This window comes from Verticillium nonalfalfae (genome assembly GCF_003724135.2).
Source record: "Verticillium nonalfalfae strain VnAa140/NRRL 66861 chromosome Unknown scaffold_38, whole genome shotgun sequence".
NCBI classification, from domain to species: domain Eukaryota; kingdom Fungi; phylum Ascomycota; class Sordariomycetes; order Glomerellales; family Plectosphaerellaceae; genus Verticillium; species Verticillium nonalfalfae.
The window spans coordinates 1-12,454 of record NW_021167263.1 but is presented as its reverse complement, the minus strand read 5'-3'; the positions used below and the strand labels follow the sequence as shown (position 1 = coordinate 12,454).

Genomic DNA, 12,454 nt, shown 5'->3' with positions numbered 1-12,454 from the left:
ACACATCTTCCTGCTGCCAAAGAAAAGGTACCTCGTGTGGAGAGAACACCGTAAGCACCGCCTGAAGTCGCCTCGACCGCCGGTCTGATCATCTCCAGAGACTCTCTTCACCCCACCCAACCCCTCTCTCTGAGGTCCATGTTCATGTTGCCCCCTCGCGGCAACTCTCTCAGGCCAGGATGGACGACGCCGCTCCTGGCCAAGATGGAGATACATCGGACTCGTCGTCCAAGAACGCGCCCGCTGTTGTCGAGATCTCACCTCGAGGCGAGGTGGTCCTGGACGTGAGCTTTGAGACGTCCAAGGAGACCATTCGCACGGCGAGAAAGGCCCACCAGGCTGCCACCAGGAAGCCAGGGGCGCTGCGGATTCCCGAGCCAAACTTCAGTCCCTTATTCAAGGTGGCCTTCCGAGTGGAGCTTGCCGTCTTGCAGAGACACTCCAAGTACTTCGAGAACCTGCTGGGCAACACCCAGTTTGCCGAAGCGAGGCTTGTCCAGGAGTCGCTGGCCAACCTCACCGTAGAACAACGTGCATCAGAGAACACCGACCTCACAACTCTGCCGTGGATCACCATCACCGACGATGATGAGGCCACACGCTCCATCGGCCGTGACAAGGTCTTCGGAGACATGCTGAGGATACTCCACGGACAGCCCGTGCAGACGCCGGCAACATCGATCAACATGCTCTTTGTCACGACATTGGCTATCCTTGCGGATCGCTTCGATTGCCGGTCCGTCATCGCACGGTCTCTGAGCGCGAGTCTGAAGCTCAAGTGGCCCAAGACGAGCAACAGAGCGTTGAGAGCCGACAGCGGCAAGAGTGCTCTGGGAACAGAGCAGGTGTTACGTCAGAAGATCCTCGTCTCCTGGCTCCTCGATCAGCCGATGAAGCTGCACGACGCCACACGAGAGATCATCCAACGCGGGTCCTCTCACTGGAGTGCCCTCGTGTCCTACGATGAGCTACCCAGCACAGAAGCCTGGTGGAACCTGCCAGATGATCTTGAACGTAGGTTGCCTTCTGATCCAGCCGAGCAAAATCAAGCTTGTACTAGACGAACACAAATATCTGACAAGAGCACCAGACGAACTCCAGCACCGCCGCGAGGCAATCCTCAACACCATCGCCTCCGTCCAGCGGCACTTCCTCGCCCTCTACTCTTCCCGTGATCGCCAGTGCAAGCTCGGCTACGACTCGTCCTCGGCATGCGACTCGTTCCAGCTCGGCCAGATGCTCAAGTTCCTCACGAGCAAAGATCTCCTGCGCCCCGTCGACTTTGGCCCCAGCTCGCTCGAGGCCCTCCCAGACGCCGCAACCCTCGACATCGACGACCTGCTCGTCACCCTGAAACAGAGTCCCAGCTACCAGGTGGACAAGAACCATACCAACTGCGGCCTGCGCACGCGCCTCGACCCCATTGTCGACTTTATCCGCGCCATGCTGTCCACCGAGGTCGTCGGCATCCGCGGCGCCGAGTGGCGGAGAGATCGCGGCGCGAGTTCGTGGGCGCGGGCGGCGGAGGAGCGCGAGGCCGTGCCGCACGGGGCCGAGGACAGGAAGTTTGCGTTTACGCGGGGCATGGCGGGCGATCAGCGGCTGCGGTATGAGGGAAACATGTACGCGGATAAGATGGCGCGGAGCCTCTTCACTGCCGACGCATGGGATTGGAGCCCGGAGTATTAAAATCGGCGGGCTCTGCGGAGGTTCCTCAATAGCACACGTGGAGACATCGTCGACGCAGGCTGGTGCAGGCTATTCAACGACTGTCCCGTCGACACTGTGGCGGAATGATCTCCTGTGCGGTGGAAACGGAGACGAACAGCGGTTAATCTTGGAATAAAATGTCATGAATGATAATCCTATAACCAATAGATCAAAAATAAGAAACCTAGACAGGTGGTCAAGGTTACTAGTAGCGACAGGACCCCCTTATCTCGCATCCCCAGACAAGCTCTCCACGGACGCCTACAGGGAGGTCATCAGGGGAAGCCGCCATCGCCTGAATACGAGCGCCGCAAGGAACGGGCGAGCTTGAGCCGCCCAAGCACCCCTTGACCATGCTCTCCAGATCTGCGTGACTCGCGTGAGGTGACAGCAGGGCTGTGGAGCCTATTCTATTATCTTTTTCAAGACCTCGATGCAACTTTGATTTCACCAAGACATGCAGCCACTCAGCCTTGTAGGGCGAGATGCCGGCTGCTGACTCCAAAAAAAGAAAGATACTCACGCATCCCTGCATACCGATTGATGGCAAGTTCGCGGCGGAAAGGAACTTCTTTCAAGGTTTATATCAATGAAGTAAAAAAGAGAAAAAGAAAGTGCAATTTGCTTGGTCTATCTAAATGTACAACGAAGCTTCCCGACTCCATATTAGACCGACCCTCCACTTTCTCTTGGGAGGGTCATGCGGTTGGCCATCTGATCCGGCCGCTTGCTCAAACCTCTTCACGCATCATACTGGGCCATATTGGGACCCATGGCCTCCCTCCTCCGAGGCTTTGAAAAGACGGGGGTCCATGCCGAGACAATACATCCCGATCCGGCGCTGCCGGTCGCTGTTCTGACGACTTCCGGTCCCCCTCTTCTTTTTTCCAATGCGTGCGCAGCTCCTTCGTGAATCCGAAAGCCCCCCGAGTCTTTCCAGATGGTCTGGCCTGGGACTCATCAGGCAACGCCGACCTTTCCAACCTTGCGAGCTATCGAGAACCTCCCGCTCCGGCAGGGCGAGGTCCTTCCCATGATCCGATGATGTGAAACTCAAAAGGAAAGAAATCCTCCCCCCTCATTTTCTCTTGCCGTCCTCGCAACCCCCTCGCCCCCGCCGTCGGCACGCAAAGTAAGAAAAGCGTAGAGCCGAATTATGTGCAGTAAAGTTTGTAGACGCGAATAGAAAAGAGGAGACATCGCCACTGCGAAGCTGAAGCAGAAGGAGAAGAAGAAGAGGAAGAAGAAGAGAAAGAAGATACATCAAGTCGAGGGCCACGTCAAAGCAACTCAAGCCGTCTTCTTCTTCTTGGGGAGGCCCTGCTCCCGCCTAACCTGCAGGTCGCCCTCGGCGAGCCACTTGCTCGCGTTGACGAGCTGGACGACGTTGATGAACTGCTTGGCGGCCATGACGGGGAAGCTGACGCCGGTGAGGACCCAGGGCCAGAACGAGTCCATCTTGTTGGCGCGGGCAAGCTCGAGCGCGGCGGCGCTGTAGGGGTTCGTGAAGATGGCGCTCAGGAGCGACGTGTTGACCTGGGCACCGGCCTGGATCTGGGCGGCACCCGTCTCGCCGACGCTCTTGAGCAGAGAGGGGGAGAGGAGCGGCGACGAGAAGGAGAGGAGGTACAAGGCGATGAAGAAGAGCTCGTTGAGGGCGCAGAAGACGAAGAGGACGGTCTATTGGGTGAAAAGGGGGACTCATTAGCAGGCTGCGCGTGTTGCGTGCACAAGGGGGGGGGGGGACAAGATATACCTTGTTGGTGTAGTAGAGGTTCAGCATCCAGTTGCGCTCCTTATCAACATTCTTGTGGCTGGTGCCGGCGCCGCCCATGGTGAGCGAGGCGTACATGTGCATGTAGTGGCTGGCAAAGTCGAGGGTGATGAGGAGCTGGAAGACGATGGTCCAGCGGGGGAAGGCGCAGGCCAGGAACATGAGGAGGCAGGATGTCGTGCACCTGTCCGTGACCATGTCGAGCACGGCGCCGAAGCGTGTCGACTGGTCGAAGATACGAGCGGCGTACCCATCGAGGGCGTCGAGGAGACAGGAGACGCTGTAGAGGAGGGAGCAGGTTCGCGGGTGGAGCGGCATGTAGTAGAGCGAAGCGATGGCGAGGACGATGCGAACGTAGCCTTAGATTTCGGCGTCAGCATTACTGGCGAAGACGTGGACAGCCGAGGTCGGCCGCCGAGGATGATAGTACGAACCAATAATGTTGGGATAGAAGACGAAAATATTCTCTTCCTCGGCTACCGCAGTAGAAGCGGCCGTGGCGGCGGTGCCATTGCTGCTGGATTTGGCGCTGGCGTTGCCGTTGCCGTTGACCAGGGGCTGCTGCTCCGGAGAGGCCTTGCGCGAGACCTTGGACGAGCTGGAACTGGATTTCTTCGAGGATCGGGTTGACGAGGACATGGTGTCAGATTGGATTGTGGGGGTGGTAGGGAGCAAGCAAGAGTTCTTCTTGATTCGGTGCGTGTCTCTGGAGGCGCGATACCGTTGAGGGTCAACGCTGAGGTGTCGGTCGGTTGAGAGACGAGAAGGGGGTTTTGCGACGGAGGGCTCGGATGGGCACGATAGCTCCGATAAGATGATCCGTTCTGTGGTGATCGGCGCGCGTCGAGTGGCGGCAGGGTCGGGCAAGGAGTAAAAGGAGGGCGTCAGGGGTTGTAGACGGGACGAGATGGCGCGGGGATTTGTCGAGATTCGTCAACCGGAATACGTGTTGAACAGAAAAGGAGTGCTGACGAGAAGATGAGATTCGAAAAATGGAGAGATGCGGCCACGACAGCACGGGTGCTTGATTATTGGACAACTTATCTTGGCCTGTCCCTCTCTCGCCCTCTCTGTTTTTTTTTTGGGTAGGGTCGGACCTGTCATGGACCCGACAGCTGGGCTCCTTGCTAGGGTGCTGTTAGTAGGCTACTGGGTGGTGCATGGCCCTGAGCACCTAGGGGTCTGTCACTGACACAGCACGGCGGCTTGGGCGGACACCATGAACTACACGGGAAGGTGCTAGATAAGGGGACGAGATAAGAACCCCGATTATGGACCTTCGATGATAAGCCTGCCTCGGTGTCGATGCCGATGCTGTGTTGATGGAGGTCCCAACGCCAGACAACCCCAATTTTGCTGAGTCAGCATCCGCCATCCGTGTCTGGTGGGCAGTAACAGGCTTCCTACTCTCTCTCTCTCTCTTCTCCCCTAGATTCAGTTGGGACCCTTGACCACTGCCGTCGGGCACTGGCCAGCTAAGTACTAAAGGCGTGCGACTGACCGGTGAATGGGCATGCGCGTCTGGCTTGGCTGGCCATCCTGTAACGTAGCAGCTGGGTTCATTGTAGGCATACTATTCGAGCAGGACGATCCTCGACTTGTACTGTGCCCTGAATGAACCGACGGGTATATCGAAGGATTCCCCCATCTCGACCCCGACAGCCTGCCGATTGCCAGCCCAACAAATCAATCCTCTTGTCCCATAGTGTTTTGCCTCCCATACCCATATGCGCGGGCAGCGCATGCCCTTCTCACGTTGACCGGTCTAGTACCTTCGGGACATGTTGCTCCTGCGGCCCGAAAGTTTTGACTTGGAGAGGGCAGGCTTGCTGTTTGGGCATCGGCATGAGCTAGCCCTTTGAACAGCTTAACCACCCTGGCAGTCGACCTGCATCGCAGAAGAACGATGCACATGCCGACTCAGGGACAACGCCACGGCTGCGGCCGACAACGACCTACTTAACCGCCTCGGCGCACAAGGTTTGTTCGCAAGTGGGAGACCAGTTGGTTGCATCCAGTGTTGTCCACCTGCCTCACTGCAGAGGACAGAGAGGGACACCAGAAAATGGAGGGGGCACAGCACAAAGCCACCAACCGCCAACAGTTCGTCGAGTTGATGCTCGGCACATCAACGCTGCAGGAGTCAGGATCCCTGGGTGCCTTAGTTCTGACGCTATCCAACAGACATGGCCCTTGTCGCATCGGCCCGCCCGGAGCACCTAGCATGGTGCTTTGATGGATGGCGTCTGGCTTCGAGCGAACTGACATGTCATCGAAAGCCCCCCCCCCCTTCCCTGCCTCCGCGTCGAGCATAATTGTGCGACGACAACGGCAAAAGAGTGAGGCAAACAGCCTTCACGACGACGCAAAGCCTTGGACGAACAAGGCGAGACATGCCGGCACTCGAATCATCAGGGAGCATGGGGGGGCACTGAGCGGGAGGGCTTGGCCGCGGCAATCAGGGACCCCTTGCCCAGCGCCACATGTCACACCCAATAACCCCCCTCCTTCTGTCCTCCCCAGTGGTGGTCTCCATCCTCAAGCACCAATCCACCAGGGGGTGAGGATGCGAGGAGGCCGCGGGGAGTCTGGACTTTGATACCCGGTCAAGGAGCCGTGATCACGCCGTTCAGCTCACCCAGTCGGGTTGTATGCCCATCAAATCCAAGGAATGGGGAAAGCGAAGTCGGTTGGCCTGGGTCAGACTGGGAGACTGAACTGGAACCCCCCCCCCCCCCCCCGCCCTCCTCCCTCCCTTTCCACCCTCCCGTCCCCCCACACAGGACTCACAACAAAATTCAGGTTGACGTGTCCGAGTCCCCGATCTGTTGCTGAAAGCGTGCGTCGTCGTCGCGATAGGTTGCAGTAGGGCAGTTTGCTATGACGCCTCATCGTGCCATTGCTACATTGCGGTAATGGAGCTTGGGGACTTGAAATGCTTGCTTTTCTTTTCTCGCGGAACGTTCCGGGCGAGGCCTCTCACACTCTCAGACTCCCTGACTGGGGTCGTGCCGCCCACTCCCCCCCCCTACTGTGCGCTGGATGTCTTTGTGATATGAAAGAAGAAGTATTCCGAAACCCCAGTGCGCCGGCCGGCACCTCAAACAGGCAATTTGCCATGGACCAAGGTACAGCAAGAGCGTCATCAGAGACATGATGGGGAGTATGTTTCGTCCCGTTACTTTGGCACCAGCCCAGCCATCAAGCATGAGCGTGGCCTTGTAGAGGACTTGACTTTTTGAGTGAAGACCTACCTACCTACCTAGCTAGGCACACCTCCCACGAAATGGACTACCCAGCACCCAGAATAGGTGTGTCTGGGCACATCGAGGCACCGACCCGACTTGCCTACCATGCACCCTGTCCCTGGACTGACCCTGAACGACCTCACCACTCACAACCCCCGGTCTCCTCACCATCAAGGCCCCATGTCGTTGGCTTGTCCAGCGTGCTGGCGCGCCCCCGCCGCCAGGCGCCCCCCTGCTAGCTGCTAGCTGCTAGCCCCTCCCCCTCACCTCTCACTTACCTGGAAGATGAAGGGCGGGCGACCTGGCCTGGCCTGAGGTGACCTGACCTGACCTTCAGCTAGGTACCTGGCTGCTACCTCGAAGCTTCCCCACCCTCACCACCACACAAACACGCCCGTAGGTACGGGCTCACACAAACACCGACTCCTCCACGTCCCTAAAAAGGTGCCCCAAAGTACTTATTTTCTCCCGGGTCGCCCTTCCGTTTACTGTAGATTAGTTCCTTCCCGGATCCCACCACCCCTCTCTTTCTCCTTCCTCTCTGCTCTTCACGGTTGCCCGACTAACTCGAAAACCTTCTTCGCTGTGTGGGCCGACTGCACTTGGTTTTCTTCACCTCACGTCGCCTCGCCTCACCTCACCTTCTGCCTCTGTTCTCCTCCTCCTCCTTCTCCCTTTCTCAACTCACATCCCGCACCGCACGCCTCTCTTACATACCCGCTCCCTCCCCCCCCCCTTACCCTCTCCTTCCTCTCACCATCTCCATCACACGCGCCCAGCGGTCCGATCGCCATCGTCTGTACCCCGCCTACAGCAAAACGCGCCCTAGTCAGCTGGAATATCGACCCATCTTCTGCCGCCTCCACCTACCCGCCCCTCTTCTGCAGACGGACCAAATTTCGTCCTTCCTTTGTCTGCCTCCGACAAGAACTACGACTGCGACGCAACCTGACCATCGCATCGCATTCTTCCGATCAGCGTCACCCCACCATGTCTCCTCACGAAAGCCTCAAGGCGACCTTTGCCACCCGCGCGCAGACGGCCACCCATCCCTTGACCGCCTACCTCTTCCGACTCATGGACCTCAAGGCGTCCAACCTCTGCCTCAGCGCCGATGTGTCGACCGCCCGCGAACTCCTCCACCTCGCCGACAAGGTTGGACCTTCTATCGTCGTGCTCAAGACACACCACGATGTCGTGGCCGGCTGGGACTTCAACCCGCAAACCGGCACCGGTGCGCGCCTGGCCCAGCTCGCCCGCAAACATGGCTTCCTGATTTTCGAGGATCGAAAATTCGGCGATATCGGCAACACGGTGCAGCTGCAATACGTCGCTGGGTCCGCGCGCATCATTGAGTGGGCCCACATCATCAACGTCAACATGGTCCCCGGCAAGGCCGCCGTCACGGCCCTCGCCGAGGCCGAGGCAAAGTGGCGCGAGCGCTACCAGTACGAGGTCAAGACGTCCGTCACTGTTGGCACGCCGAGGTCCGAGACGTTTGACGAGCACGAAGAGGATGCCATCCCACGATCAACCGACGAGCCCCGCGGCGGGTACCGAGAGGAGGGCCGTAAGGGGAGCATCGTCTCTGTCACCACGCTGACGCAACACTACGAGTCGGCCTCCTCGCCGCGCTTCCCCCGCAGCGAGATGCCTGGCGACGACATTCTCTACGCCGGCATCGAGGAGCCCCCCATGGAGCGCGGCCTCTTGATCCTCGCCCAAATGTCAAGCGCTGGCAACTTCATGAATCAGGAGTACACACAGGCCTGCGTCGAGGCGGCGAGGGAAAACCGAAACTTCGTCATGGGCTACGTCTCGCAAGAAAGCCTCAACACGGAGCCCGACGACGCCTTCATCCACATGACGCCCGGCTGCCAGCTGCCTCCGGAAGGCGAGGAGGAGAACGGCGTGGTGGCGGGCGACGGAAAGGGCCAGCAGTACAACACGCCCCAGAAGCTCGTCGGCCTCTGCGGAACAGATATCGTGATTGTCGGGCGGGGTATCCTCAAGGCGGGTGACCCTCAGTCCGAGGCTGAGAGATACCGCACGAGGGCGTGGAAGGCTTACCTGTCGCGCGTCGCTCAGAACTGAGGGCGGCTCGGTGGGAAAGACGGAATACCCCTGGGAGTTTAATTGATCATTCGCGTTTTTCGTTTCCCCATTTTCATGTTCATTTTTATTTCCTTTTCTAGCTGCACATCAGTGAGCCCGGGTTGATGATTGCCGTTGTTCTGCTGTTTGCTGCTCACATGTTTGGGTCCGTTTTCACTGCACTTTTGGCTCGGGGTTGGGCGGCAAACCAGTCGATATTTAGACAGTCCCAGACCGTCGGAACGGCAAAGGGAAAAAAAGGGGGGAATATCTTTTCTCAAGGCGTTGGCAGAGAGGACCAAAATCAATGAGAGGGAGAGAGGGAGACTATCATGCCTCTTCTCGGGCGCCCGTCAGCCTTGACCCACCTGCCTTGACTTCTTGACTCCCTGACTTCTCGAGATGCACATCTCAGCGGCACACCGCCATCCATGTGTCGTGCTGCTTCTCCTGCTGATCTTGCATCGTCGAAGCTCGCAACCCCTGAACGTCTGATGTTGCTTTCCCCGATGTGCCCCGCCATCGGGCTCGTTCAACCGACTGGCAGATCGGACGTTCCCCCCCTCTCTCTCCCCCCTACCTCCCCCCCTTCCTTCTCGACCAGATCGACAAGGGGGCGCTAGGTCGACCGTAGGTATGAGCAATGCAGATCGAGTCAAGATCGGGGTCTGGCGGCCAAGGCTTCGCTGGTGTTGCAACCCTGCACCGGGTCGTGCACCGGGTCGGTTTGCTCCGGATGGGTAGTCCGGGTAGAACCGCGCCCGAACCACCATCACCCTGCTTTTTCCCCCCTCCATTTTCCCCTTCGCCCCCCTTCTGCCCCGGACGTTGCATGCGCCGGGCATCCGATGCCGACGGAGCCACACGACACCCCGTCTGAAGCGGCATGCCGGATGTAGGTTCCTGCGGGGCTATTCATTGCTCAACTTTGGCTCGTCTTCACGATGGTCTAACTTTATTCTTTTTCTTTTTCGGAACCAAAGTTTGCTCCTGCAGGGTTACCACTATCCGTGGTCGAAGCAGGGTTGATTGGTGGATTTCTCGGCATCACGACTTTCTGTCTGCATGCATATGTCCTGACAAGTGGCGTACTCCCATGGATGCTCCTGGATCCAGCGTTCCACCCAGGTCATCTCTGAACCGGCTCTGTTGAGGGCTCGGACTGCTACTTCGTATGGACATTGCTGTGCTGGCGCGGTGCTGGCGTTTAACCTTCCCGAGGTTGCAGTCGCATCTGCAGTCAGAACGCACTCTACCCACGGTAGGTAGGCAGACGGCACGCGGCAGTCGAATTCGAGCGGGAGCCCATCACAGATGGCGTCATTGTACGCTTGTTGATGACTAGGGGACTGCCGAGTTCCGCATGACGAATCTGCTTCATTCGGTGTTGACTTGGGCGTCAACCATACCCGTAGCCGGTGCGATTGAGGACTCGGATGGTACGGCGTCTGTCTTCATGAGGCCTTCATGTTGGCCTTTCGACCGCACCTAGACAAGATACTTAGGCGTACCTGCTACTGCGTACCTGTTTCATGGCCGAAGCCGACAACAAGCTGGAAAAGACCTCGACACGGAAAAAAAGTCCAAGACACTGAAAATGACATCCAGGACGAAAGGCAGCGTCAGTGGACCACCTCTCGACGTAATAGCGCAAACACTGCGATATGAACCGGCCTTCTCGCCGGCCGAGCATGACCCCACCAATCAGGTCCCTTCGTGCTCGTGGCGCAATGGCAGCGCGCGGTCTTCCGGTGGCCGAGGCTGCAGGTTCGAGTCCTGCCGGGCACGGTTTTGTCTTTTTTGGCTTATCACGGCTGTGGTGTCTCCATGCTATTTTTGTTGCTTGCTCTATCTAGGACAGGTGCTGTGTTGCGGAAAAAGAAAAAAAGTGTGCGAGTGGATCCGAGCCGGACTTTGGACGTGACTGGACGCGTGCTGCACTGCATCGACTTGTCCCGCTGTGCCGTCAGGGGACCTGGTTGAACGCCCGGGCTACAAGGAGGCATAGGTTTGGCGGCCTGACTGTTACTGTTACATTGGGGTGAAGATTTACTTTTGAAGGCAGTGGAAGTGGAGATGGATAGGGCTGGGAAATGGGCCTTGTCTGCCGGTATCTGAGGCGCCCGTCCGCTGCCCAAAATCTGTTCAACTGGCCGGAGTTAAGGATTGCATTGCATGCAGGAGAGTGCCCCTATCTATGACCGCTATTCATGGTATTCTTGAACCACCTTACCTACCTTGACCACCTAGGTGCATAGGGACCTGGTACATAGGGACCTGCAGCGCGAGGCTGTCCAGTTCTGAGCAAAGTCCCAACAGTCCAATACAGATTACATAATCGCAGTGAGGTCCGCTCTAGCAAAGGTGGGTTGGCGGGGTGGCAATTCCAAGGGGGGAGGGGAGAAGGGGGGGGGCGGAATCATGTGCCGGGCGTAAAGAACCACTTCTCCGGGTCGGACATGACGACAAGCGAATTCGATCCCGCCCGCCTTCATTCCCATGCCCGGCGCATTCTCCATCCTGCACCTCACCCTCACCCTCACCTCGCCGTCTCCCACCTCGACCAGGCCACCAGCAACACCATCGCTCGACCACGGCCCCGTCGATAGACCACGCTCGACATGGAGATGGAGGACCACAGGGCGTATGCCACGGCTGATGTGCCCCCCGACGTTCGAGCGCCACCCAAGAAACGCAGGCGCATCGTCATCTCGTGCACGGAGTGCCACCGGAGGAAGCAAAAGGTTCGCCCCGTCCCCCCCCTCCCCATTTCTCGTTTGCCTGTGCCGACTCGACTCCTCCGGCGACCCAAGCTCACCTGACATGGCCAGTGCGATCGCGACCTGCCCTGTGCCAATTGCAAAGCACGCAAGAAGGAATCCGCCTGCCGCTACGAAACCAATGCGCCGACGGCCAAAGAGCGCGGCCAGACGTCCATCGACAGCAGCAGACCGGGACACAACGGGCCGACGCTGCCACCACTCCAGAGCCTCGCCGCCGCCGCCGCCAACTGGGGCTACTCGCCGTCCGGGGGCTCGACCATTGGGTTCCTCAAGAAGATCGAAAGCGCCAACGGCGACACGAGCCTGTCCGCCTCCGCGCCGCCGACCGACGACGAACACTACGCCATCAAGGAGCAATACAAGTCCCTCATCAGGCAGCTCCCGGCCAAGGGCTACATCGAACGGCTGATCAAGATCTACTTCCGCGAGTTCAACCACAACTACTATCCCCTGGACGAGGACATCTTCCTCGTCCAGCTGGCGGAGTGGAACAACCTGTCCTTCAACACGCTGTCGTCGTCGGGGCCGCAGGGGCTGTCGCCTGATCTGCGCGTCTTCCCCGCCCTGCTCTTCCAGGTCCTCGGCACCGCCCTGCTCATCTTGACCGACGAGCCTCACGAGTTCTACGACCACCTGAAGTATGCGGGGAGCATGAGCTTCGAGGACCTGGCTGCCGACTACAGCGAGTCTGGCATGAGCATCCTCAATCTGCTGGGCAAGCGGCACCTGACGCTCTCGGCCGTGCAAACCACCTTTTTGCGGGCCAACTTTCTGAAGCACGTGGGCAAGGTGACAGAATCTGTTAGTCTTCTTCTCTCTCTCTCTCTCTCTCTCTCTCTCTCTCT

General features: G+C 58.6%; 4 protein-coding genes and 1 non-coding gene across 5 annotated transcripts; 4 read left to right on the top strand and 1 right to left on the bottom strand.

Annotated features, from left to right (window-relative positions):
* Positions 1–179: 179 nt before the first annotated feature.
* Positions 180–1,689, top strand: D7B24_005766 (uncharacterized protein; the record flags this gene model as incomplete). The annotated part of the gene is made up of 2 exons (XM_028639914.1): positions 180–1,014; positions 1,085–1,689. The coding sequence occupies 2 exons, from the start codon at positions 180–182 to the stop codon at positions 1,687–1,689; spliced, it is 1,440 nt and encodes a 479-aa protein (XP_028495709.1).
* A 1,311-nt stretch (positions 1,690–3,000) lies between these two features.
* On the bottom strand, positions 3,001–4,123 carry PIS1 (CDP-diacylglycerol-inositol 3-phosphatidyltransferase; the record flags this gene model as incomplete). Its single annotated transcript, XM_028639913.1, has 3 exons — positions 3,001–3,390; positions 3,467–3,843; positions 3,919–4,123. The coding sequence occupies 3 exons, from the start codon at positions 4,121–4,123 to the stop codon at positions 3,001–3,003; spliced, it is 972 nt and encodes a 323-aa protein (XP_028495708.1).
* A 3,599-nt stretch (positions 4,124–7,722) lies between these two features.
* On the top strand, positions 7,723–8,826 carry URA3_2 (orotidine 5'-phosphate decarboxylase; the record flags this gene model as incomplete). Its single annotated transcript, XM_028639912.1, has 1 exon — positions 7,723–8,826. The coding sequence occupies one exon, from the start codon at positions 7,723–7,725 to the stop codon at positions 8,824–8,826; it is 1,104 nt and encodes a 367-aa protein (XP_028495707.1).
* A 1,716-nt stretch (positions 8,827–10,542) lies between these two features.
* Positions 10,543–10,614, top strand: D7B24_005763. The gene has a single exon. It is a non-coding gene; the product is annotated as a tRNA-Arg (tRNA).
* An 833-nt stretch (positions 10,615–11,447) lies between these two features.
* Positions 11,448–12,410, top strand: D7B24_005762 (uncharacterized protein; the record flags this gene model as incomplete). The annotated part of the gene is made up of 2 exons (XM_028639911.1): positions 11,448–11,570; positions 11,658–12,410. Coding segments are annotated over 2 exons (876 nt in total), but the record flags the coding sequence as incomplete, so codon positions are not given.
* Between the last annotated feature and the right edge of the window lie 44 nt (positions 12,411–12,454).